This window comes from Carlito syrichta, unplaced genomic scaffold, assembly GCF_000164805.1.
Source record: "Carlito syrichta isolate Samal-C Ts95f unplaced genomic scaffold, Tarsius_syrichta-2.0.1 Scaffold315397, whole genome shotgun sequence".
NCBI lineage: Eukaryota > Metazoa > Chordata > Mammalia > Primates > Tarsiidae > Carlito > Carlito syrichta.
Window position 1 is genome coordinate 88,102 of NW_007259493.1, and position 26,155 is coordinate 114,256.

General features: G+C 47.7%; 1 protein-coding gene across 1 annotated transcript in view; it reads right to left on the reverse strand.

Moving 5' to 3' along the window:
* The window catches only part of FGD1 (FYVE, RhoGEF and PH domain containing 1), a 44,451-nt gene that overhangs the window by 9,298 nt on the left and 8,998 nt on the right, over window positions 1-26,155 (reverse strand). Inside the window, exons 2-12 of the mRNA XM_021706253.1 lie at window positions 15,018-15,191; window positions 14,534-14,711; window positions 13,970-14,408; window positions 12,547-12,636; window positions 11,674-11,822; window positions 9,606-9,762; window positions 9,362-9,500; window positions 1,608-1,666; window positions 1,320-1,466; window positions 864-956; window positions 626-705 (exon numbers count right to left, since the gene is read on the reverse strand). Of these exons, the coding sequence (XP_021561928.1) occupies window positions 626-705; window positions 864-956; window positions 1,320-1,466; window positions 1,608-1,666; window positions 9,362-9,500; window positions 9,606-9,762; window positions 11,674-11,822; window positions 12,547-12,636; window positions 13,970-14,408; window positions 14,534-14,685 (1,505 nt within the window). The 5' untranslated portion in view covers window positions 14,686-14,711; window positions 15,018-15,191. The remainder of the gene's footprint in view (window positions 1-625; window positions 706-863; window positions 957-1,319; window positions 1,467-1,607; window positions 1,667-9,361; window positions 9,501-9,605; window positions 9,763-11,673; window positions 11,823-12,546; window positions 12,637-13,969; window positions 14,409-14,533; window positions 14,712-15,017; window positions 15,192-26,155) is intronic.

Consider the following 26,155-nt stretch of genomic DNA (forward strand, 5'->3'; position numbering starts at 1 on the left):
AACCAAAAAAAAAAAAAAAAAAAAATTAAGAGACACTGTGATACAATCCTCAGTATGCAGTGATGAAAAACAAGGCTATTCTCCTATATAACCACCATACCCTTATCAGCCCTAAGAAAGTTAGCAATAATTCCTCAATATCTAATGTTCAGTTCACATTTGAATTTTCCCTATTGTCCCACAAATGTCTTTTAGGGATGCTTTCCCCAAACCAGTCTCCTATCATGGACCAAGCACTACATTTGATATTTCTCTTAAATCTCTGAATCTACAATAAACTATTTGTGGTGTTGTTATCTATAATAGATGAATACAGAAGGAAGAGAGATAAGACCCCACTCTTCTCTCTTCTAACAAAACATACCAGGTGAAATTCTTGTTTAAATCAGGGAGAGCTTATTTATTATCCAAAAGGCCCTCCTGGCAGGCTCCACATCATAAAGCACTCACCATGAGTCCAAATGGTGTCTAGCCCTCAAGGATCATTCTCACCACTGAAGAGCAAACCTGCATCTTTGGGGAAAGGTGCCTACCCTTTCTCTGGAACAATCTCTGGGCCTGGAATGCCTCAGCATATTTGAAGGAAAGAGGGGGCTGAATGGAAGGCATAGGCAAGGGCAAGTACCTGGCCTGAAGCTCCAGGGAGCGCTGCTTTCCTGACACCAGGAAGGTCCGAGGCAGATTGAGGTTGGAGCTTTCCTTTAGCTGAATGGAGGGAGAAAGGGGCACGGTGAGGCCATTAAGCTCCACAGGACCCTAGTTCTCTGCACACACAGATTTGGGGATCACAACCAGCATGTCTTTGTTCCTCCCAACATCAACGCCCCACTCCAAGTTTCCATTTCCCACCTCCTGGTGCTCACCTCCATGCCATCTACATCAATGCGTGCCCGCACGCTAAATTTCTGGCCAAGGAGCCGCAGCCTGGGCACACAGTAAAGGAGGCGGTCGTTGAACTAGGAAGGAAAAAATGTGGACATAGTGAGGATGTGGCCTAGCTCCCTACCCTTATGGGACTCCCAAAGTTTTGTTGCTGAGGACTCTAGGCAATAGATGGAGAAAAGAGAGTCCAGACTGGGCACAGGGTCACAAGGATAGAGCCTGGGCATGGAAGATACTTCCTAATGGGTGATCTTGGGCAAGTCATTTCTTTGCAAAGTTACCTCATCTGTATAGTAGAGAAAAAAATTCCTAACATAAATAGTGAAAATATAATGAATTTCTGGAGGAGAGAATGGCTAGTGGGAGGTATAGTTCTGAGTGAATACCAGGTCAGTATGTGTGGGGAAGGACACCTATAGCCTCAACCTGGTACTTACTAGTATGAGGTATCGGTCTTGAGTGGTCCCATTCTTTGCTGACAGCTTAAGGATGTGGCCTTCTTTTATGAGCTCTTTAGTGGGGCTGACAATGTCCTCCTCACCCCCTAGCAGCTCATACACCTTCAGCAGCTTGTGCATTCGCTCCTGGCAGAAGACAAGGAATAAAATGCAGGGCTGGAGTACCAGCATCCCCTCAGATGCCCATAAGTCACAAATTTCCACCCCAGGATAGGGGCACCACAAGTGGGTGGCCAAGGAAGGGCAGGGGCTACAAGGGCCACTCACCATTTTGCGGATGGCAGCATTAGAGTGCTCTGCTGCTGTGGCTATCAGCTCCAGAGATTCTAGGGGCACAGAGAGGTGAGGTCAGATGGTGTACTAGCAGAGAGGAGGCTCTTGAGGGCTTCTCTCTTTCCTGAATACCTCCTCCTGGCCTAATCACACCCTTCTCATCCCAGAAAGTGCCAGTCTCAAAGATGTCCATAGTAGCATCATTTAAAATCAGAAACGGTCTCAGTGTCACAATGGCAGAATCATAACACATGGACTGGCTGGCAGGCAATGAAATGCAAGCTTGCCATGATTACTGTTACCATTAATAATAACAACAATAATAGCTACATATATAACTGGAAGGGAATATGCCCATGTTTAACAAGTTATCTCTGGTTGGTGGGATTATGGGTGGTTTTTGTTGTCTTGAGATTTTCTGTATTTTCCATATATACACATATATATATTTTTCGAGCCAGTGTCTCACTCTGGCACCCAGGCTGAGTGCAGTGGCACAATCACGGCTCACCGTAGCCTCAAACTCCTGGGCTCAAGCAATCCTCCCACCTCAACCTCCTGAGTAGCTGGGTTTACAGGCGTGCGCCACCATGCCCAGCTACTGTGCCCAGCTTTATTTTCCACATTTTGGACAAAGAATATATTACTTTTAGCTGGGCTCGGTGGCTCAGCCTGTAATCCCGCGCCTTGGGAGGCTGAGGTGAGTGGATTGCTGAGCCTGCGGGTTCGAGACCCGCCTGGGCAACTTGGTGAGACCTCATCTCTACAATAAATCAAAAAAATTAGCCAGGCATGGTAGTGCACGCCTGTAGTTCTAGCTACTTGGAAGGTTGAGGCAGAAGGATCACTGGAGCCCGGCAGGTCGAGGCTGTGGTGGCCAGGAGCAGCCCCTGCACTCCAGTCTGGGTAACAAGAGACTCCAACTCAAAAAAAAAAAAAAAAGAACATATTACTTTTATAATCAGATAAAAGCCCTATAAAGAAACAAAGAAATTATCCTTTTCTTTTTCTCTATAATTCTGATTATAGCTATCTGTGCTAAGAAAATACATGTTCTATGTACAAATACACTTTCATTGTAGTGCTGTTTACGAAAGTTCCAAACTGGAAACCAACATGTCAAGCTGGGGAGGAATATGCTTTTTTACTTGTACTGAAGCCTGTGTCTTCCCCTGCCCCCCAAAAAGTCCAACTTAGGGGTTCACTTAAACAAATTATAATACCTTCATATAATGGGATATTAAACAAGCTTTACAAATGATACTGAAGTAATGTTTTTAGTAATCTGGGAAATGCTCAGGGTATTTTTTTTTTTTTTTTTGAGTTGGAGTCTCATTCTGTCACCCAGACTGGAATGCAGTGGCTGCTCCCGGCCACCGCAGCCTCGACCTGCTGGGCTCTGGCGATTCTTCCTCCTCAGTCTTCCAAGTAGCTGGAACTACAGGCGCGGGCTACCACGCCCGGCTAATTTTTTGATTTATTGTAGAGATAAGATCTTGCCAAGTTGCCCAGGTGGGTCTCGAACCCGTGGGCTCAGGCAATCCACTCACCTCAGCCTCCCAAGGCATGGGATTATAGGTTGAGCCACCAAGCCTGGCTTTGCTCAGGGTATTTAAGAAAAGGACACAAACTTGGATGTACACAATGATCTCATTTTTGCAAGTATACATGTCTAAAAAAATGCCAGGAAGAATCTATGACAAAATGTTCATTTGCTTACTCTCTGGGGTTCAAGATCACAGATGATTTTTTTCCTACCTCTTTCATCTTTTCTCTAATTTTCTTATTTCTTATAGTGATCAGGTATCCCCGGGGGGGGGGGGGGAAGCTGAAATGAGTCCCTATATATCTCCACAAAAGAACAAATCCTACTCATGCTTAATGTGCTGGATTTTCCTACTCAGAAGATGAGACTATAGTAGAGGAGCACAGGTACTTCTAGGAGGGGCCATATGGTTGGCAAACCAACTCTCGTTTTCCTAGAGGCTCTCTCTTCATGACCAAGTTTTGGTGTTCAAGAAGGTCTATGACCCCTGTCTCAGTTCAGATTTAGGTGCCAGGCTCCAATTCTCCAACCCCTCTGCCACTCTGGCTGCCAGAAGAAACTTTCTCAATTGGCTGTTATTCCTCTGCTAAAATCTGTGAATGGCTCCCCTGTGCCTGCAGGGTAAAGACCTAGTCTGACATTCATAATCCTTGGTGACCTGGCTTCTGCTGACCACTCCAGCTTCCTCCATGTACACCTCCCTAAACATGTCCTGTCTTGCTTCATCTGGCCAACTGCTACTTGGTCTTCTGGATTCAGCTCACTGCCTCCAATAAGTCTGCTCAGAGTTCCAAGGCTGGGTTAGGATGTCTGGGTTCCCACATTCCCCTTTGCTCTCTTCTGTCCCACTAGTCACACATTTGTATCTCTGCATCTCTGTATCCCTCAGGCTCCCCAACAAATGTGTTGCATAAATGAACTCTTCCAATCCTTAAAATTACCCTGTTAGATAGATGACTGTGACCCATTTGTCCAATGAGGAGACTAAGATTAAGAGAGAGGGTGGCTACTCCAGGTTGTCTATTTGGGAGGCAACAGAGTTGGCATCAGAGCTGGGGATGATCTCCCAGTTGCCTTTTCTCCTACACATTCTGTATCTCCCCCACTCCAGGGCAGAAGGCAGGCTGGGTGGTAGAGGTAGGAAGTGCCCAGGAAAGGGAACAAGAAAAAGGCTCTGGGCAAGCTGTGGGCACACAAGCTTAGGACTGTATAGGTTTGCTGGACTCAGATTGGAGGCTTTGCTATAGGAAGTTCTGTCTAAAGATATCTTATGTGGAATACAGACTGACATTTCCAGGGATCCTGTGTGTGCACATTTTGTTTAGGAGTTCAGTGTGAGGATATCAGTCTACGATTTCACTTGGGGGTTTAGGCTAGGGAGTGCAGTTTAGGGAGCCTGATGTAGGAGGTTGGTCTGGAAGCTTTAGTGGACATTGGTCTGGGCTTGGCAGTCTAGGATCTTGGTTGAGAGTTCAGTCTTGGGCTCAGTTTAGACAGCTGAGGCCAGGAGTTTCAGCTAGCCGGGTTTGGGGTGCTCGGTCTAGGGTCCAGGGTCCAGAGTTCAGTCTGGGAGGTAAAAAGTGGGCAGATCAGTCTACGGGACCAGACAAGATTCAGCGGGGCTCACATCTGAATACACTTTCTGGGGCTCAGCCTGGGGATTTTAGTCTGAGGGGTAAAATATATGGAGCTCAGCTCAGGATCTTGGGCTGAGAAGCTTAGTGGGCACATCTCAGGCTGGCTTTCATTCAGATTCTCATTCTGAGCAGCTCAGAAAACCAGACTGAGAAGTTCTTTCTTGGGTTTTCATCCTTAGAGTCAATGTGGGGATCTCAGTTGGCCAAGCTCAAGCTCTGAGGTTCATTTTGGGGGCTCAGATAGGGTTGGGATTGGTATAAAACAGAAAACTAAATTTCTTTTTTTTTTTTTGAATCAGAGTCTCACTCTGTCGCCCAGACTGGAATGCAGTGGCATGCTCACAGCTACCGTAGCCTCGACCTGCTGGGCTCAGGTGATCCTTCTGCCTCAGCCTTCCAAGTAGCTGGAATTTTAGGCATGCACCACTGTGCCCAGCTAATTATTTTTTAAAAATTTATTGTAGAGATGAGGTCTCACCAAGTTGTTCAGGCTGGTCTCAAACCCATGGGCTCAGGCAATCCTCTCACCTCAGCCTCCCAAAGTGCTGGGATTATAGGCATGAGCCACCGAGCCCAGCCACTAAATTTCTTAAGCTCAATCTGGGGGCCGATTTTAGGGGGATTTAGTATGAAGGGTGTTAGCCAGGGCATTCAATAATGAAGACAGCTAACATTTATTAAACCTTTACCATGTGCCAGGCACTGAGCTAAAAGCTTTACCCAGATTATCTCATGAGTACTGAAAACAACCCTAAGAGGTAGGTATCATTATCGTTCTCCATTCTACATGTATAAAAACTGAGGCTGAGTGACTAAGCAGCTTGCCTAAGGATATACAGTTAATAAAATTAACTCTATCTAGGGCCCACTCTAGGGAGCTTATACTGGCAGTTCACTTTGGGGGTCTAGTCCAGGGACACCATTTGAAAAATTTCCATCTGGGAATGCCATGCTGAGGATCCTGTGTGGAAATAAAATGGCAAAAGTGAGTCCTGGGAGCTCAATGTGTACATGTGATTCTGTGGAGGTCTGAGTGAAGAAATGAGACAAGAAGCTCCTTCTGGGGATCCCAGTCAGGAAGGTATAACATGTGGAAATTCAGTATGGCAGTGAGGGACCTTTCTTGGGTCTCTGTAAAAAGTCCAGGTTGGGCCGGGCTCGGTGGCTCAGCCTGTAATCCCAGCGCTGTGGGAGGCCGAGGTGAGTGGATTGCCCGAGCCCGTGGGTTCAAAACCCGCCTGGGCAACTTGACGAGACCTCATCTCTACAACAAATAAAAAAAAAATTAGTCAGGCATGGTAGTGCGCGCCTGTAGTTCCAGCTACTTGGAAGGCTGAGGCGGAAGGATCGCCGGAGCCCAGTAGGTCGAGGCAGCGGTTGATCAGTGGATAATGAAAATGTTGTATATATACATGGAATACTATTTAACCATAAAAAGGATGAAAAATGTTTTTTGTAGCAACTTGAATGAACTAACGCAGGAACAGAAAACCAAACACTGCATGTTCTCACTTATAAGTGGGAGCTAAACTAAGGATCTGCAAAGACATAGAGAATGCGATAATGGACACTAGAGACTCAGAAGGGGGAGGGGGAGAGATAAGATGTCACTTATAGGATACAAAATGCACAGGTGGGGGTGGTGGGTGCATTTAAAGCCCAGATTTCTTTGCCAATATACAACGTTTCTATGCAACCCAAACCATTTGTATCCCCTAAAGCTATTGAAATAAAAAGCAAAATGAAACAAAAAGAAAGAAAAAATAAAAAAGGATTTCTTAGCACCTTAATTCCATTTGGTAAAAAATAAGAAGAAAAAAGAAAATAGGGAGTTCAGTCTAGGGGAAGTCAGTCTGGGAGTTAAGACTGGGAAGAGCAGACTAGGCACTTAGCCTGGGAGGCTTAATTTGGGGGACAGTGTAGGACAATATTCCTGGGGCTCAGTGAGGGGACTCTCCATCTGGTGGATGGAAAATGGGCTAGGAAGAACACAGTCTGGAATCTGTTTGGAGCTCAGTCTGGGGCTGCTCAATTTCAGAGTTCTCTCCAGGGTTCATAGTGGGCAACTCTGGGAATCCAGTCTCGGGGCTCAGTAGGGTTTCAGTCTGTGGGATGGACCTGGAAGTCAGTCTTTTGGGCACAGCCTGGAAGTTTTGGTCTAAGGGATATTAAATGAGGGGATTAATCTAGGGTGCTCAGTTTGGCAACACCTGTCTATAGAATGATAGTCAAGATCAGACCGGGAAGATTTTTTTGGGTGGACTAACACTCTGGGACATTAGGCAGAGGGCTCTGACTGGGAACCCACTCTCAAGGCTCATTGCAGAGAGAGTGTTCTGGAGGCCCAGTCTGGGGATCTTAGTTTGAGGAACCAGTGTGGGGATCTATAATTGGGACCTCAGACTGGGGTTAGTCTGAGGACTCAGGTTAAAGATGTCAGTCCATGGGGCTCATGTCAGAGAATCAGTTTGGAAGGCTTTTTCTAGAGGTTTAGGTTATGTAGCTCATCCTGGTATCTCAGTGGGGGCTCTTATTTGGGGTGAAGAATGAGGTATTTATTTATTCTGCAGATGTCCATTTGTTCAGCCTAGTTAGCAAACTTCCTAGAGGCCTAGTTCTTTCTAGAGGTCCAGGCTTGGCATCAAAGTGCCCCATCTGGTGGAATGAAGGGCACTAAGTCTGCGAAGTAGCCACAGAAGTGGATACGATTCTCCACTCCCCATTCTTGTGGCAGAAAACCAGGACCCTATACTTTCCTGGTTTTCTGCTCTTTAGGGCTATGCCTTCTAAATCTCCTGTGCTGATTATTCCACCTCTGAGTTTTATTCTTGGCTCCATTTTCTGTTCCATTTATACTTGTTCCCTTTGGTGATTCTGGCCAGCCTCGTGGTTTTGAATACTATCTATGTGTCAATGATATCCAAATCTTTCCCTGGATTTCTAGACTTATCACTTTCAACCTGTCCAAAATCAAACTCCTAAGCTTATCTCAGGATCAATCACCACAAGCCAAAAACCTGCAAGTCATTGTTGAGTGTCCTAGGCCTCACATCCACTTGACCCTAGTCCTTTCAGTGCTGCTTCCAAATAGATCCTCAGCAAGGCAATTTTTCTCACTTAGATCATTCCAAATGTCTTCTAACTGATCTCTCTGCTCTCTCTCTCCTGCTCCCCAAGTAATCCAGATCAAAACCTTCCAAAGGCTACCCACCACCCAGAATAAAATCTATCTCCCTATCTCGGCCTTCAAAGTCTTGCTCCTCTCTCCAATTTCACTTTTGCCAATCTCCCTTCACTAGTCATGTTCAGGTCACACTAGCCTTCTTGTTGGTCCAGAGATATGCAGGCTGCCTACCACCCCCACCTCCTCTAATCTCCACCACCTGCCTCAGAAACTCTGCACTTGTTGTTGCCTCTTCCTGAAACGTACTCTACCCCCTCAATGGGGAAGAAGCTATCTTCTTGTTATCCAAGTTTTGACTCAAATGTCTTCTATTCAGAGAGGCCACCCAATTTAAAGTAGGCTCCCTGGCCACTGTCATATCATTCTCTTCTAATTATCTGAATTACACTTGGCACCTATGTAATATTTTCCTGTATATTCATTACTTTTGTTTACTGTTTCTCCCTGACTAGAATATACACTCCCTAAGATCAAGGTCTTTGTCTGCTTTGTTTAACTCCATATCCCCAGTGCCCAGAACAATACACAAAAACATTGAGGTGCTCAGTAAGTAGCTGATTAATGAATGAATGAATGGAAATAACAGTCTGGGGAAGAGAAAGTAGGGTAGACTCTGGGGAACTCTCTTTGGGGCATGACCCTATTGGGGGTAGGGCTGATACTGGAGGAATCAGAACAAAAGACTTTTCTAGTGGTTCAATGTGTAAGGACTCAGTCTGGGGAATGGTATCTCAGCCTGAAAATCCAAATCTGAGAAGTAGGAGATACAGGGTGCAGTCCAGGGTGTTCAGTTCTGGAGAGGTGACTCTGTGGGGCTCTGATCAGACTTGAAAGTTCTTTTGGGAAGTTCATTCTGGTAAGTGGCTGGTAGACAAGGAGTAAAGCTCTAAATCTGGAGGATGAAAAATCAGGAGCTTGACAAAACAGGGCTCTTTCTGGGGAACCCAGCTGTAGAGATTCAGTGAAGAGGGCTTGGCCTGAGGGGGTCAAGGGGCTCAGGCTCAGTTTCATTTTGCTCTTGGTTAAACTTCAGTTGGGGATCAACCTCAGGGTCTTATCCTAGGCAATGGATGGTTCCCTCTGGGGATCATTCTTTGTATGCCCCTCAAACTCTGGGGTTCCAATTGGGAAGTTCAGACTGGAGGACTTCTGAATGTTTTGTCTGGTACTCTAACAGGGATCTCAACATGGAGGTGCACCTTGGGATTACACTTCAGAGCCTCAATGTGGGCCTTTCAATTTAGAGACCCTACTCTGGGATCTCAATCACGCGGCAACGAAAGGTTAACACTGTGAGTTCAGTCTTGGGGTCCTGTCTCAGAGGTCTGGCCTAGGGCTAACAGTGCGGGGAGCAGGGCAGGGCCTGGGTGCACACACTCACTTTGGGCATCCTTGCTGTCCGGGGAGCCATGGGGCAGCTTTAACAGATAGTCCTTGAGAAGTAGCTCATAGCGGGGGATGCGCTGCACGGGCTCCAGCATGTGGTGCTGCAATGTCAGGTTGCCACAGGCTTCCTCCTTCTGTGACAGGCAGAAGCAGAGGGGTTCAGGTCTGGTTGCAGATCCCCCACCAGGTCCCTGCAGACCTCTTCTCCCAAGTCTGCTCCATCCAGCTTCACCACTTACCTGCACCTCATGGATGATGACTTTAAATTGGGTGGAACGCTCTGTCCAAGTATTGACCAGCTCCACAGCCCGGTCAAAATTCTTTACATATTCGCCATACATCTTGAGGAAGGGTGCCAGCTTCTGTAGGATGTCTCCAATTCGTGGGTAGCGGTCCCTGAGGTGGAAGTAGGGGCTGACATGGTCCTGCTGATCCTCCCCCTGCCATAATTCTTTCCCCCCGCAGAATTCTCCCTTACAGGTCTCCAGTCCTGTGGAGACTGCTCTTGTCTCAGTCCTGGAAACCTACTTCTCAGGTAGTCTGCTCCCTCAGAAATGCTATCAGCAGCTGGGCTCAGTGGCTCAGCCTGTAATCCCGCGCCTTTGGGAGGCTGAGGTGAGTGGATTGCCTGAGCCCGCGGGTTCGAGACCCGCCTGGGCAACTTGGTGAGACCTCATCTCTACAATAAGTCAAAAATTAGCCAGGCATGGTAGCGTGTGCCTGTAGTTCCAGCTACTCGGATGGCTGAGGCAGAAGGATGGCCGGAGCCCAGCAGGTCAAGGCTGCGGTGGCCGGGAGCGGCCACTGCACTCCAGTCTGGGTGACGGAGTGAGACTCCAACTCAAAAAAAAAAGAAATGCTATTGGGATTATAGGTCAATTAGGCCAAGAGACTTGGCTTGGCTTGACCTAAGGCCATGGCCTGGGGTGCCACCTGCCTCAACTCTGCCCTGCTCTAGCACCAGGAATGACATGTCTTAGAATACCCACCCTGAACTTACTACGAAGGCCGCTGCATACACCCACTTGTGTTGGGTGATTCTGGGGACCCAGAAATGAGTCACATCCAATTGAGCCCTGAGAGGGTCACTGTCTCTTAGGGGAGGCAAAGTGACCAGGCCTGGCTGCACTCCTCATAGGTTAGTCTGATGCAGGAGACAAACAAACCAGACCTGGTCCCGGCCATTAGGGATCACAAGCCAGTGGGGAAATACAGGAATCAGGCTTCATGCTAGCCCTCTGTGATCACAGTCTGGTGAAGGGTATATATTTTACCCTACAGGTGTGGGAAACATGAAGATGATTTTAAGTAGGGAGTGATGTGATCTGATTGCTGTCTGGAAAGATCACTATGGCAGATGGTGTAGACTGTAAAGGCTGGATTGGAAGAGCAAGGTCTGGAGGCTGCCTCTAAACCTTACCCTTCTACCTCAGGACTCAGCTCAGGCATTGCCTCCTCTCTGAATCCCTCTCTAATACCCAAACTAGTCTTGGTCTATTTGTTTAGATTCCCACAGCGTCCCATTCTCAGCTCTATCATAGCATTGACAAAAATAACAATAGCTCACATTCATTGAGTACTTATTACATATACCAGCTACTGCTCTAAGCTCACTACGTGTATTAACTGATTTAATTCTTGAAACAACCATACAAGGTAAGCTGTTATTATTATCCCCATTTTATAGATGAGGAACCTGAGGTACAGCAACTCAAGAAACTTGCTCAGAGCTAGCAAGTTGCAGAACTGGAATTTGAACACAGCTAATTTGGCTCCTAACCTCATTCTCTGGAGGCCTATGCTATTCTGTTGTAATTTTTTGAGTCCCGGTCTATGTTCCATATTAGACTGGGAGGGCCTAGAAAGGAGAGCTTGGGGCTGCTTTTTTTTTTGAGTCGGAGTCTCAATGTTGCCCAGGCAGGAATGCAGTAGCATACTCATGGCCACCTCGGCCTCAACCTGCTGGGCTCAGGCAATCCTTCCATCTCAGCCTTCCAAGTAGCTGGAACCACAGGTGCACGCCACCTATGCCCAGTTAATTTTTGATTTATTGTAGACACCAGGTCTCGCCAAGTTACCCAAGCTGGTCTCTAACCTCTAGGCTCAGGCAATTCTCTCACCTCTGCCTCCCAAAGTGCTGGGATTACAGGCATGAGTCACCGTGCCTGGTTCTTGGGCCTGATTGTTTTTGTGAAAGTCAGTAAGAGGAGAGGGTAGGCAGGAATGAATTCTTGTATACGCATCTGGGTCTGGGTTCAGCAGGCATGTGGACAGGGGAGCAAGTAGCGTAGGTCTGGGGCCCCTTACCATTCCTCCATGCGCTTCTCTAGCTCAGGCAGCAGGAACTGCTGGTGGAAGCAATAGATGGAGCAGATGTTAGAGAAGATGCCGTGGACAACGTCAGCCGGGAAGGAACTGCGGTTCCGAGCTTCTTCCAGCAGCCGGGCACAAAACACCTGTGGGGCAGGGCAGGAATGCTCAGCCCAGCTGGGCCTGGGGCATAGCTGGGGAAGGGGCAGCTTGTGGGTGAGGGCAGTGTTTGTGGCACTTAGGGATCAGCATTGGTCTTGACACTGAGAATTGAGGGAATGGAGTTAGGGCTATATATGGGGGGTTAGATTTCAGGTTGTCAAGGTTGACCTGAAGTTAGGCATTGGAACAATCAGAAGTCAGGGTCAGCGTCAGGGTCAAGGCTAGAATTAGATTCAGGGTCAGAGAGAAAATCAGAATTAGATTCATTCATTTAACAAACATTGTTGAGTACTTATTGTGTGTCAGGCAATGTCCTAGAGTCTAAGATAGAGTAGTGAATAAAGCAGGCAAATATCTCTACTCTTAGGGATTCTAGAGGATATGGGATCAGGAATAGGGTTAGGGTTAGAATGAGGTTCACAGCTGGGATAAATTCAGGATCTGAGTCACAGTCAGCATTAGTGTCAGAGTCACAGTCAGGGCTTGTGTACCTGCCCAGGATTAGGAAAGACAGTTGGTATGAGGCTGAAGCTTGGGGTCATAATCAGAGTTGGCTTCCGGGACAAGTTGACTTCAAGGTTAGGGAGGAATCTTACTTCCTCTAGATTCTGGTCCCAGTGGTGGGGTTGAGCTCAGGCTCTATCACTTCCTCCTTAGAACCCACCTACTAGGTACTGGGACCCCACGGCCCTTGAGAGGCCAACTTGCCTGATCCAGGAGATGGAGCCTAGAAACGTAAGCCTTCTCAGTCTGCAGAAGCTCATTGGCAATGTGAAACACCTTCTGTTGCACAGTCAACTGGAAAAAAGAAGAGGTGACCCCGATCCATCATCCCCTACCCTAACCCTTACCCAAGTCCCCAGAATCCTTAAAACAGCTCACATGCCACTCTAAGTCTAATGCCACCTAAAGATAACCGCGACTTCTATGTCTAGATCTGTAAGCTCCCCAGCCTACTATAAAGCCCACCCCTCAATTCTGATGACATGCACTCCCTTGTTCTACTACTCTTTCATTTGTCCATTCATCTGCTCTATTCATTCAGTACAGTATAGTGATTAAGCATGTGGGTAGGGAAGTCAGATTTCCTGGATCCAAATGCTATGCTGTCATTCACTAGGTTACATAGTTGCTTAACTACTCTGTATTTAAGACTTCTCATCCTTAAGTACAGACAATAATAGGGCCAATTTAATATAAAGGACAGTGAGAAACAAAAGCAAAACAAAAAGTAATACGACTTAAGAACATTTGTAAAGGAGACAATTAAATAATTCAATATAAATAAAACATAGCAGACTACAGATTAAGTTGTCTACAAATGCTAGTTATTTATTCACCCACTCAGTTCACTATCAATAAGGGCTTGCTGAGTACCTGGGGTGTGAGAAGAACACAAAAGTGGAAAAATATATAAAACTCATTGCTTGTCAGCCCAGTTTCCTATTTGTTAGACCCACATTTACTGAATATATGCCATCCCAGAAGTCCCTGGCCTTAGTCCCCACATTTGAGCTTGGTCCTGGTGTAGTAGATATTCTGGTCGAGACCTGACTCAAGTGCAAAGATACCTTCTGAAGAAATGTTAGGCAGGGCACAGAAACAGGTCCCTGCTGCCAAGAGCCTTCATCTCCACACACTCAGGTTCCTGAGGGGCTCCAGCTGTTGAGAAGTCTCTCTGGATGTGAGAGACTTTCCATTTTACAAATAAGAAAACTGAGGCTTGCAGTGGGGGAGTGGAGAGGGAAAAGACTTGTCCAATGTCACACAGCTACTGAGTCATGGGGGTTTCAAGCTGGAACAGGGCTTTAAAGATCCTCAACCAAGATGCCCATCTTCAAGATGGAAAAACTTAAGTCCCCTCAGTGGTTCTCTGATGAGAGAAGAATAACCTTTCTAGTTATTTGGAACCGTGCAAGGTCACTTTGGTAGTCATAGTGATTTGGGGGTGGGGGGGAGTGGGGGAGACCAGGGGCTTGTTACTGGTATTTAGTGCCAGGAGACCAGGGAAGTTAAACATCCAAAATGGAAACTATGTTCTATTTTGAGAAATACTGAGCTAGGGGAAGAAACAAGCATAAACGGCTAATGGTTTCTCCACACGGTCCTCTCAGTGAATGAGGGTCAGTACCTCTACAGACTCCTGTCTCTCCATCGGGGGTACTGGGATTTCTCTGTCCTTCTCATCCTCCTCCTCGTCGTCCTCCTCCTCCAGGTCACTGTCAACCTCCTGGGAGCCAGGCCGGTGGGGGTCGGCCAAGGTAACAGGCACACTGGCCAGGGCAGGGGGCCCGGGGCAGAGGCTGTGGCTGGGGGGCCCATCATCACTGACGAAGCAGGTCTCCTCGCTGTTGGATGGCGAGCTGATGCTGTCAATGCCGCTGTCCCGGTTGGGCACCTTCTCACCGTCCCGGGGCCCAGGAGCCAGCAGAAACAGGCAGCGGGAGGCCTCGCCCTCGGGGAGCTGGGGTACTGGTGGTTGCGGGGGTGGCTGTGGCAACATGGCTGGCTCTGGGGGACCTGGGCTGGGGCCAGGGACTGGCCTATCCGAGGCGACAATCACGGGCTCTCTGAGGTAGGTGGTGGATACACATGGAGGCACGACATGAGCTTGACTGAGCAGCTTCTCCTATGACTCCCTTCCTATCCCAGATTTCTCCTTCCCCACATCGGGTCCCCCAGGGACCAGACTCACCTTTCAAACTTCTCAATCAGTGAGGATACTGCTGCAGAACTGGGGCTGGCCTCCACCCTGGGGGCCAGGCCCTTGGCCACTCGGGGGTCTGCAGGAAGTGGGCGTGATGGTGGAGGGGGTATGGGCTCAGGTGGGGGGGGCATCCGGGGCATCTGCAGGTAGCTGGGCTTAGGAGGTACTGGAGAGATGGACAGGGAAGAGAGAGGAGACCTCAGTGAGCTGGCTTGCGGGGTAGTTGTCATGGGCAGGCCACATCTGCCTCCACAAACCCTGGTCTGTACCCTTGCCTGAGGTAGGCACAGAGCAACCCGAGGTGAAATCCCAGGTGTAAACAAATTCGCCCCAAGCCATAGCCCTCTGCGCACTGAGTAACTGGTGCCTGAGAATTTGGTGCCTCCCTGTCCTAACAAGCCCTCTCCTCTGCCACTGACTAACTTCTCCCCTCCTTTGCATCATTTCTCTGCTCCTTTCTGGACCCACTTACCTTGTGGCTTTGGGCCCGGTACGCGCTTCAGTGGTGAAGGACGCTGGCTAGGAGTTTCAGTTGGGGGGCCTGGGTCTGAGCGAAGACGATGGGGACCTTCTGGATGAGGTTCAAGGCTCTGGCCAGGGTCAAGGGACAAACTTTTAACTAGGATCCGGTTTCCCTGGTGCAGCCCTGCAGAAAGGGAAAAACTGGATGTGAAGCAACTGCCTCTACCCCAAGGGAGACTAGGGAGTTGCATATCTTAGCAGGTATCTAGGGTGTTGGGTTTCCCTGAGCCCCTTTCCTGGCCATAATGCTTTCCTGGGAAGCCCCTACCTTAGCTCTCAGATGGAGAGCCAGACCCCGAGCCGGGGCTGGCTGTATTCATCAGCTGATAAGAGTTCTTTGTGTTAGTGCCTTGATTCCATGTATGTCAGCAGGAATTATCACTAGGAAGTTTAACTAGGCTGGAGGTGGGAGTGAATACCCTAAAGTTTGTGTATGTGTTTGCACAGCCACAATGGGTACACTGAACATAAACCATTCTTCATTCCTTTTTTTCAGGGCCTGAGAACATCTAGATTTTCTTGTTTACAATTTTTTATAGCTGAGTGCACTTAAAAACAATAAAAGTGTATTTCATGGGCAAAAATTCTGCTTCCTTTTTTTTGAGACAGTGTCTCACTCTGTCACCCAAGCTGGAGTGCAGTGGCATGATCACGGTTCACTGCAACATCAACCTCCTGGACTCAAGTGATCCTCCTGCCCCAGACTCCCGAGTAGCTGGGACTACTGGCGCATGCCACCACACTTGGGTAAATTTTGTATTTTCTTTTGTAGAAATAGGGTCTCACTATGTTACCTAGGCTGTCTCAAATTCCTGACCTCAAGTAATCTTCCCATCTCGGCCTCCCAAAGTGTTGGGATTACAGGCATGAACAACTGTGCCTGACTCCACGTTTTGCTTCTTAAAATCTCAGTCTCTCACCAATTTGTACTACCCTACTCTACTTCCATATCCACATACAACCACATACACCCTCCCCACACACCCAGTACCCAGAGTTCAGGTCACAGGAGCAACTTTAAAACAGCAAGCAGCCAATTCTGAAAAAAGGGGGGCCTTTTTGTAGCGTCCTTCCTCCCTCAGAATAGGTCCCTGAAAGCCACCTTTATCTTTGGCCTGGAGGAGATGATGGTCATGCTTATGAAAGATTTGGTCTAGGAGGCAGTGAGAGACCCCTCCCTCCAGGGATGACATGACCCAAAAGAAGGAATGTGGGGTTCATGTGGTCCTGGCTGGGCAGGGGTCTGTGGAGTGCCTCAGATGATAGAGAAGTCAGGTGGGGTCAGAGAGGAGATGGAAAAGTGTTGGATGCTAGGCTGAGTAGATGGACATCCATCCTGTGGCAGAAGGGGGCCACGAAAAGCCCTTGTGTAGGGTGAGACGCAGGCAAACAGGTGTGATAACAAGAGTGAGTGGTAGTCAAGAGCTCCCGAAGGTACCATTGTCACATGGTGTTGGTTATGTTGTGCCACAGCCACGTGGCCTCTCACTTACAGCCATAAAGAAAAGGTCTGTTACCCTGTGTCACACACAGTCTCATAAATGACCAGTTACAAATGGGCCTACTCAGTCCCCAAAATACATGGTGTTATTTACCACAGAAATTCAGACATCCAATTATACATCATCACCCTTCTGAAAGCCTGATCACGCAGTCACAAAGAGCCACCCTCACATATGATCACACAGCTTCTTGGCACCACACATGCCTGCAAACATGTTCATGCATAGACAACAAAGACACACAGTCACACAATGGCAATTCTACCATTTTACACACAGCCTCACACAATTGCCCACAAACCATCATATACCCAGGTATACACTCAAACATGGTTCCACTGAGCCACAAAGATATACAGTCGTTTACCCTGTGTCTCACAATTCAAGGCCATAAAGTATCATAAATACTATAATGTGCCTTCCAACACCTGCAAACACGGTTATACACAAAGACTATAGCCACACAGTGTCAATTATACCATTTTAGACAAAACCTCACACAATAGCAAAACATAAAGTCACATGCCACCACATACTCAGAAATAGACACAATCACAGACACATGGCATATAATTGGCCCTCTATGTCTGTGGGTTCCACATCCGAGGTTGGTTAATTAAAAATATTTGAAAGAAAACACTGTATTAAAAACAATACAAATAAAAACAATGTAGTATAAAAATTATTTACATAGCATTTATATTGCATAAGGTATTATAAGTAATCTAATAATGATTTACAGTACAGGGGAGTATATGCATAGTTTATATGCAAATACTACACCATTTTATGTCAGGAACCAATCCTTTATGGATACTAAGGGACATCTGTCAGTCCTAGAGGTAAAGAGTAGCCCAACTCACAGGGTTCCAGTACATTCCGAGGCCCAAGGCCCTGACCCTTCCCCGGGCTATATCCTAGTCAGGTAAGCCCCAGAGGACTCAGGCCAAGGTCCTTCCCCAGCCATGAGGGACCATGATATCCTAGGCTGAGCACCCCTCCCTGTGCAGTTCTTTACTTCCTTTCCCACCTGAGCAGGCAGGGAAAAAGAGAGGGGATGCTCCTCTTCATTCAGCTGGGTGGCTTACCCTGCCCTGTGTAGCATATCCTGGTCTGATCCTGTCCTGCCTGCCCAGGGGGGCATGGGGCTGAGGAAGATAAATCACCTGGAGAAGATGCAGTTGGAAACACATGGCCGTAGAAAGGGAGAGACACAGAGAGTAGCTGACAGGGTCAGAGAACCAATGAGTAAAGCCAGACACCCCAGCATTACAGACTGCCCTCTTCGATATACATGCATAGGTATCAGGGTCCCCACTGTCCCTTGTCTGCCTCCTTGGGCCTGGAGGAGCCCACCTGGCCTGTCTCCATACCTCAAAGCAGGCAGACCTCCCTGGGCAAGCCCTACCCATCCCATCTGTAGCAGGGCAAGAGGGCCCTGACTGGGGCTTCTGTCCCTCTGTTCCACTGCTGGCCCTTGGGGTGACCATACCACACTCCATGGCCCTGCCCTGGCCCCCCTTTGCTCCCTTCTCAACCATCTCACCTGGGAGCCCACAGATGGGCTTGCCTCTCCATTCTCTCTGCCTCCTTGCAGGCAGCCCTGCAGAATAAGGGGCTGAATGAAACTCAAAGATCCCAGGACACCCTAAAGTCCCAGGTGAGAGAGGCAGGGATTGTCAGCCCAGTTTCTTTCTTTCTTTCTTTCTTTTTTTGAGTAGGAGTCTCTCTGTCGCCCAGGTTGGAGTGCAGTGGCATGCTCATGGCTACCGCAGCCTCAACCTGCTGGGCTCTGGCAATTTTTCTGCCTTGGCCTTCCAATTAGCTGGAACCACAGGTACACGCCACCATGCCCGGCTAATTTTTTGATTTATTGTAGAGACGAGGTCTCCACAAGTTGCCCAGGCTGGTCTTAGGCAATCCTCTCACCTCCACCTCTGAAAGTCACATGCCACATGGGATTACAGGCATGAGCCACCAAGCCCAGTGTCAGCTCAGTTTCTAATGAGGAGATGAATGCAGAGAGAGGGGCAATGACCTGCCCAAGGTCATACAGTAAGTCAATGGCGGACTTGTCCTAGACTGGATTTCTTTCTTAACCCTGCTCTTCAAAGGGAAAGCTGGAAAACAGGGGAACCAATAGGGGTAGCAGTGTAGCTAGTGAGAAGGACACCCCCAACCCGGCCCACAAGGAGATGAACAACAGGGTTCCAGTTCAGGAGTCCAGGTCTGGCCAAGAACCAGGCTAGACTCCACAGAGAGGGGGGACAAGTTTCAAGATCCTGTTTCAGAACTCTCCCTACATCTCCCTGTCTCCTCCTGTTTTCCCTCAGTGGCTCTCTTAGTCTTAGGTCTTGCTCCTTCCAGGGCTGGATGAAATTTCTTACAGTCCGGTTCAGATCATGCTACTTACCTGCACAAGAACCTTTGGTAACTCTTCATTGCCCATGGGGAAATATGAGAAAATTCTCATCTTTTCCCTTGGGGTGCTCCCCTTCCCCCTTCCTGAAACCACTGCCCTGGCTGGGCCTAGTGACTCACGTCTATAATCCCAGCACTTTGGGAGGTGGAGGTGAGAGGACTGCCTGAGCCCACAGGTTTGAGACCAGCCTGGCAACTTGGTGAGACTTCGTCTCTACAATAAATAAAAAAATTAGCTGGGCATGGTGGCCTGTACCTGTGGTTCCAGTTATTTGGAAGGCTGATCGCCTGAGCCCAGCAGTTTGGGCCTGTGGTGGCCGTGAGCATGCAACTACACTCCAGCCTGGGTGACAGAGTGAGATTGCGACTCAAAAAAAAAGGAACCACAGCCCTTTCCCACTGCTCCATCCCATCCCCACTCAGCAAGGTCCTATACTGATTTTTTCCAGTTCATTTTTCTTTTTTTTTTCAGAGATGGGTCTTACTCTGTTGACTAGGCTGGAGTACAGTGGCATGATCATAGCTCACCGCAGCCTCATACTCTTGGGCTTGAGGGATTCTTCCATTTTAGCCTCCCATGGAGCTAGGACTGCAAGTGCATGCCACCATGCCCAACTAATTTTAAAATTTTTTTGTAAAGACAGAGTCTCACTATGTTGTCTAGGCTGGTCTCACTCCTAGCCTCAAGTGATACTTATGCATCGGCCTCCCAAAGTGCTGGGATTCCAGGTATGAGTCACTTCGCCTGGCCCCATTTTTCTTATGGCTGGTAATCTACACTATTCTCACATATATCCTCACATCCATTCCTGCACACCTGACAAGATCCTCCACTGCCCCCTTCAGCACTGGATTTACCAGAATCCCTGATGCCCATTAGAGCAGAGATCACAAAGAAGCCCCTTTACACACAGTCACATCACCATTTTTTTTTTTAGATAAGGTCTCACTATGTTGCCCAGATACTCTTGGACTCCTGGACTCAAAACATCCTCTCGTCTCAGCCTCCAGAATAGCTGGGACTACAGGCACATGCCACTGCACCTGGCCACACCTAATCTTGTAACACTTTGTGGAAATGTACCCAACCACACACCAACAGTGCACAGCCCTAAAAGACCTAGAGAGAACGACAAAGGTTCAAGTGTCCATGTGCACCGTGTTCAACGCAATTGTACACACAACCACCACAGTCTCCTCTGCCACTTGGACATCTTGTTACAAAGTGCCCCAGCTTTGCTGTGGGGGTAAGGTGTACCCCTTTCCTGCCCCATCCCTACTCCTTCCTGGCCCTCAGCAGCTGGAAGGGCAATCTTGACCCTCACCCTCAGGGAATGACCAATCTCAAAGACAAAAGACTCTAGTTCAGGCTAAATGGTGCCTCAGGAAATGCAAGGTGATCAGCCAGTTGGGACTGGGTAAGCTCAGGGGAGGGTCTGGGGCAGGGTGGCCAGACAAAATATAGGATACTCAGTTAAATTTGAATTTTAGAATAACAATACATTTTTTCTTTTTTTGGGGGGGTGGGGAACAGAGTGTTGCTTTGTTGCCCAGGTTAGAGTGCAGTGGTGCAATCACAGTTTGCTGCACCTCAAATTCCTAGGCTGAGCTGGGCTCGGTGGCTCAGCCTGTAATTCCGCGCTTTGGGAGGCTGAGGTGAGTGGATTGCCTGAGCCCGCCTGGTTCGAGACCCGCCTGGGCAACTTGGCGAGACCTCATCTCTACAATAAATCAAAAAAACAGCCGGGCATGGTAGTGCATGCCTGTAATTCCGGCTACTTGGAAGGCTGAGGTGGAAGGATCGCCAGAGCCCAGCAGGTGGAGGCTGCGGTGGCCAGGAGCGGCCACTGCACTCCAGTCTGGGCGACAGAGTGAGACTCCAACTCAAGAAAAAAAAAAAAATTCCTAGGTTGGAGTGATCCTCCCACCTCAGCCTCCCCTCCCAAGTAGCTGGGACTACAGGTGAGTACCAACATGCCTGGCTAATTTTTATTTTTTGGAGATAGGGGTCTCCCCATATTGCTCAGGCTGGTCTTGAACTCCTAGCCTCAAACAATCCTCCCGCTTCAACCTCCCTTAGTGCTGGGATTACAGGCATGAGCCATGGCACTTAGCCAACAAAAAAATGCCTGTTTCATGCATACTTATACTAACCATGGATTGCGTCATACTAAAAATGACTTGTTCTATATCTGAATTCAAATCTAATTGTATTTTGGGGGGGCTAATTTTGGCAACCCTACTCAGGGATGGCTTCTGAGTAAATGTGGCAGAGCCAGGTTTCCAAGGCAGCACTTGGCACCTAGAACACCCTAGACTCTTGTCCACTTAAGCCTCAGGCAGGCTGGCAACTCTACCCATTTCCCCTGCAATGGGTACGTGAATGCTCCTGACAGTGATGTTATTTCAGGAATAACCTTGAATCTGGTCTCATTTATTAAAAGCAGAGTCAATTGCTTAAGAACCATGGTACTTGACTATTCCAAACAAGCTTGGTTGTCATCACAATCACTGACTGGACTGTGTGGATTAAGGTGCTGCGGCATCTGTATTAGGAACAGCTGGCTTAGGAGTCAGGACAAGTTTTAATGCCAATACTACCATTTATTAGCTGTATGGCCCTGGGCAAGCCTCCCCATCTATCTGAGCCTCAGTTTCCTTGTCTGGAAGAGAGGATAAAAAGAACAGTACCCTGATTTGGGAGAGTCTATGAGATAGTAAAGGGAAAAAGTACAGTGCTACTTCCCACACACAGGGTTAAATTTGAAAACCAGGAGAATCACATATCCACCAAGACACAAAACAACACACACACACAAACCTGTAAGCTGCAGGCTGCAACCCAACATAAAGTTGTTAATATACTCAGAAACACAAGCAGATCCTATCAGGGATGGAACCAAGCCCTGCTCACCAGGACAGCTCTACAGATCCTATGAGAGGTGGTAGAGCAGTGAATAATGGTGTCCTGTTCCTTCATTCATATTCAATTCAAAATACAAACCACACACAACTGTAAAATAAGTGTCAAGGAATGTAGCTGAGATTTGAATTTTCCCATGACAATTTATTGTTGTCGAAATAGCAAAATCAGGCTGGGTGCGGTGGCTCAAGCCTGTAATCCCAGCACTTTGGGAGATTGAGGCAAGAGGATTGCCTGAGCCCAGGGGTTCGAGACCAGCCTGGGTAACTTGGTGAGACCTCATCTCTACAATTAAAAAAAAAAAAGAAATAGCAAAATCATTCCAAAAACTGTTTCTGGTTGCCGCATGCCCCTGCTTGGTGGGTGTCCTGAGCACATGCTTCCGGGTTTTCTGGCAGAGCAGGTTCAGCCTCTAGCTTTTGAGGAAGACTTCCCCTTTTACCTATTCCTACTGGAACTGCACCCTGCTTCTCCCTCACCTCTTCCTGGGAATTTCAGCTGCTAGCTTTTCCCCTTCCCTGGCCACTAGCACCCCTTCCTCTTTCTCCCAGCTGTAGCCTTGGCTTAATCTCAAGATAGCTATTAGGGTTCTATACTGGATCTTGGCCATTAACTCCTGATGTCCTGGGGCAAGTGGCTTCATAGCTCTGAACTCCAATTTCCCCGTCTGCAAAATGGGGGAGAATGTGTGTATGTTGCTTGTTGTGAGAAATCAGGAAGATGCTAGGATGGGCAGAAGCAGCAAGCCCTAGCACTCAGATCTCTCGGGCAGCTGATGCAAACTTCTCCCCTACAACCCTTAAATTTCTGCCTTCCTGGCTGAGAGGTAGGCCCCAGGGAAAGCTGGAATTCCTGGGGGTGGGGAAAGGGAACAGAAGGAGTGGAGAAGAAAGAACAAACAGCAGAAAGGAAAGTGCCTTTTGGGATGCCAGCTCCGTGGGGGGAAGGGGACTCCCTGGGTTTGAGAAGAAAAGCAGAGGATAAAGGCATAACTGGCCCACCTCTTCCCAGTTGCTCCTTGAATGTAAGCTCCAGGGCAGCTGCCCCAATCCACCTTCAAGTACAGACTACACTTGGCCTGAAAGATGTTCTCTCAGAAAGTTCAAACACAAAGCTCTGTCAAGTGTGAAATGTGCAGAAGGTGCTGTTTACAGGAATCCTGTGGGTAGTTCAGGGATTCCTTCCCTGAGGTCTTCTGAAGCTAAGGACTCTGCAGAAAAATGGAGGCAGCTTCTGTAGAGGAAGACACTTTTGGAAAGTGGGAGCCATTCTGGCAAGTTTCCTAAAGAGTGTTTTATCCTGCAAAATGGAGGTCTCTGATTAAAAAAATAATAATAATAAAAGTCCTCTTCTGTAAAAGGAAAAAGTTTCTGAAAATGGAGGCACCTTCTTCAAAGTGGAAGGATATTCTGTAAAGACCCTTTTATACGAAGAGGAACCACCCCAAAATTGGATTTATTTATAAAAAATTGTATTATTTATTGGCCGGGCTCGGTGGCTCAGCCTGTAATCCCAGCACTTTGGGAGGCCAAGGCAAGAGGAATGCCTGAGCCCGCGGGTTCAAGACCAGCCTGGGTAACTTGGCGAGACCTCATCTCTACAATAAATCAAAAATTAGCCGGGCGCAGTAGCATGTGCCTGTAGTTCTGGCTACTTGGAAAGCTGAGGCAGAAAGATCACTGGAGTCCAGTAGGTCAAGGCTGCAGTGGCCATGAGTGCACCACTGCACTCCAGTCTGGGCGACAGTGTGAGACTCCAACCCAAAAAAACAAAACAAACAAAAAATTCTGTATTTATTCTTACGTTTAAACTTCAGTCACCTTCAAAGTATTCTCCATTTGATGCAATACATCTGTCGAGACGCTTTTTCCACTGCTTAGAACTGTTTTTGAACTCATCCGTTTTGATGCCTTTTAGGGGTTTCTGCTGTTTTTTGTTTGTTTTTGTTTCACCTTTTCCACACCAGCAAACCATTTCCCTTTGAGGATTTTTTTCATTGGAGAAACAAAGAAAAAGTTGCTTGGGGTGAGATTGGGTGAGGGTGGGGCATCAGAGTCATGCTAGTTTTTGGTCAGAAATTGCTGAACACTCAGCCTGGTGTGGGCAGGTATGCTTGTCAATCAACCATCATGAAATGGGCAAATGGCTGAAATAATCTCCAAAAAAAAAACAATTCACTGAAGCCAAACACAGTCTCACAACAATGCTAGCTGGTACACTGTTGCCAATGGGTAGCAGGGGAAGCCTGAACTACAAGGGACCTGCCTTCCAAAAGATTATTCTGGATTTTTTGGGTCCCCCCTTATAAAATGGATGGCCTATTTGTAAATGAAGAACTCGTGGGCAAAATAAAAAACTCTGTTAAATGGAGGAACTCTATTTTGTAAAGTGAAGCCCCTTCTGTAAAGCAGAGGATGTTTCTGTATAGAGTAAACCCTTGTGTAAAGTGAAGAATTTTCTATAGAATGGGACAGTATAAAGCAATAGGGAATGGTGGGGACCAGGGCTAACTAGGGAACACATGCCCCACCTAAAGTAAGGACAGTAGCTCCTCCTCTCTATCTGGCTGTCACCTTGCAGTAATGGGGCCCTGTATTGTGAGATTGTCAGATCTTTCAGTGTTTCAAGAGAATACAGAAATCCAGACTTTTATGTGAAATGTCCAAAGTTAAGAAATAGTGGGAGGCCAAATGAAACTTGTGAGTCAGATAAACAGTTCAGGCTTCCCCTGCTACCCATTGGCAACAGTGTACCAGCTAGCATTGTTGTGAGACTGTGTTTGGCTTCAGTGAATTTTTTTTTAGTTTTTGGAGATTATTTCAGTCATTTGCCCATTTCATGATGGTTGATTTACGAGCATACCTGTCTACACCAGGCTGAGTGTTCACCCTGTGGACCATCAGGTTGCAGTACCTGAGTGAGAGGGTTCTCAAGGCCCCTTCCACCTCTGCTGTGTATCTCTTGCTCTATTTTTTGAAATGCCCTGGCCTTAAGCAGCAGCTTTGGAGGTTCCCTCTCCCACTGAAAGGGCCCAGTGTCTTCTGGTCCTGAGCAGGCGGAGGGAGCTGGCTCATGCAATACTTGTTAGGAGTTTCCTGAATTGGAATCTGCCTTTTGTTCTCTCTGGCCTAGTTCACCTTCTAGCCTGTGCAAGACACCTAGAGAAGAGAGCAAGGGATTGTAAGAACATTCAGAAATCTCTGGAACTCAAGCTGTTCACTTTTTAGTGGAAGATATAAGGTATGGGGATTCAACTATTTGTTGAAAACCTATTCTGGGCCAGGTGTTGTGTTGATGTTTTCCAGTATGGCATCCTGTGACAATCCTGTGAGCTATTAGCCATAATTTACAGATGAGCAAACTGAGGCACAGAGAAGAAAAACAACTTGCCTGAGGATACACAGCTAGAAGTGGTTGAGCTGGGACTGGATCCCAAGTGTGTCTGTGTCCAGAGTCACAGAGCACATCTTTTGGTTTCCTGAGTTGGGAAAGAAATCACATTTAGATGGGGGAGGAGAGAAGACTTTCTAAAGAAGGTGGTTTTTAGTGAAGTCATCCACGAAGGGGTGTGTTTTTTTGAGTACAGATGGACTGGAAGTGATTCTGCAGACAAGGAAAGAAAAGTGGGCAACAGTGTGGATACTAGCCAGGCATGAGGGCACGCACATGTATTCCTAGCTACTGGGGAGGCTGAGGTGGAAGGGTTGCTTGAGTCTTGGAGTTTTAGGCTGCAGTGAACTATGATCAGGTCACTGCACTCCAGCCTGGGCGACAGAGACACCTTATCTCTAAGAAAAATAAGTGTGGCTACTGAGGAGGGGATGTGGATAAAGCGTATGTTACAAGGACAGAGTCCTAGGTTTGCAAAAGAAAGCTCCAGAGCAGGAAGAAGGGGAAGGAAAGGCCAAAAGGTGGAGGAAAGCAGGCACCACACCCCTCACATTACCAACTACCACCATCAAGACACAGACCTATAGGAGGCATACAGAGACATGGACACAGGCACTGAAAGAGACAGACACAAAATCTAAGGGAGGCCGGGCGCGGTAGCTCATGCCTATAATCCCAGTACTTTGGGAGGTTGAGGTGAGTGGATTGCCTGAGCTCGCAGGTTCGAGACAAGCCTGGGCAACTTGACGAGACCTCATCTCTACAATAAATTAAAAAATTAGCCAGGCGTGATGGTGTGTGCCTGTAGTTCCAGCTACTTGGAAGGCTGAGGTGGAAGGATTACCTGAGCCC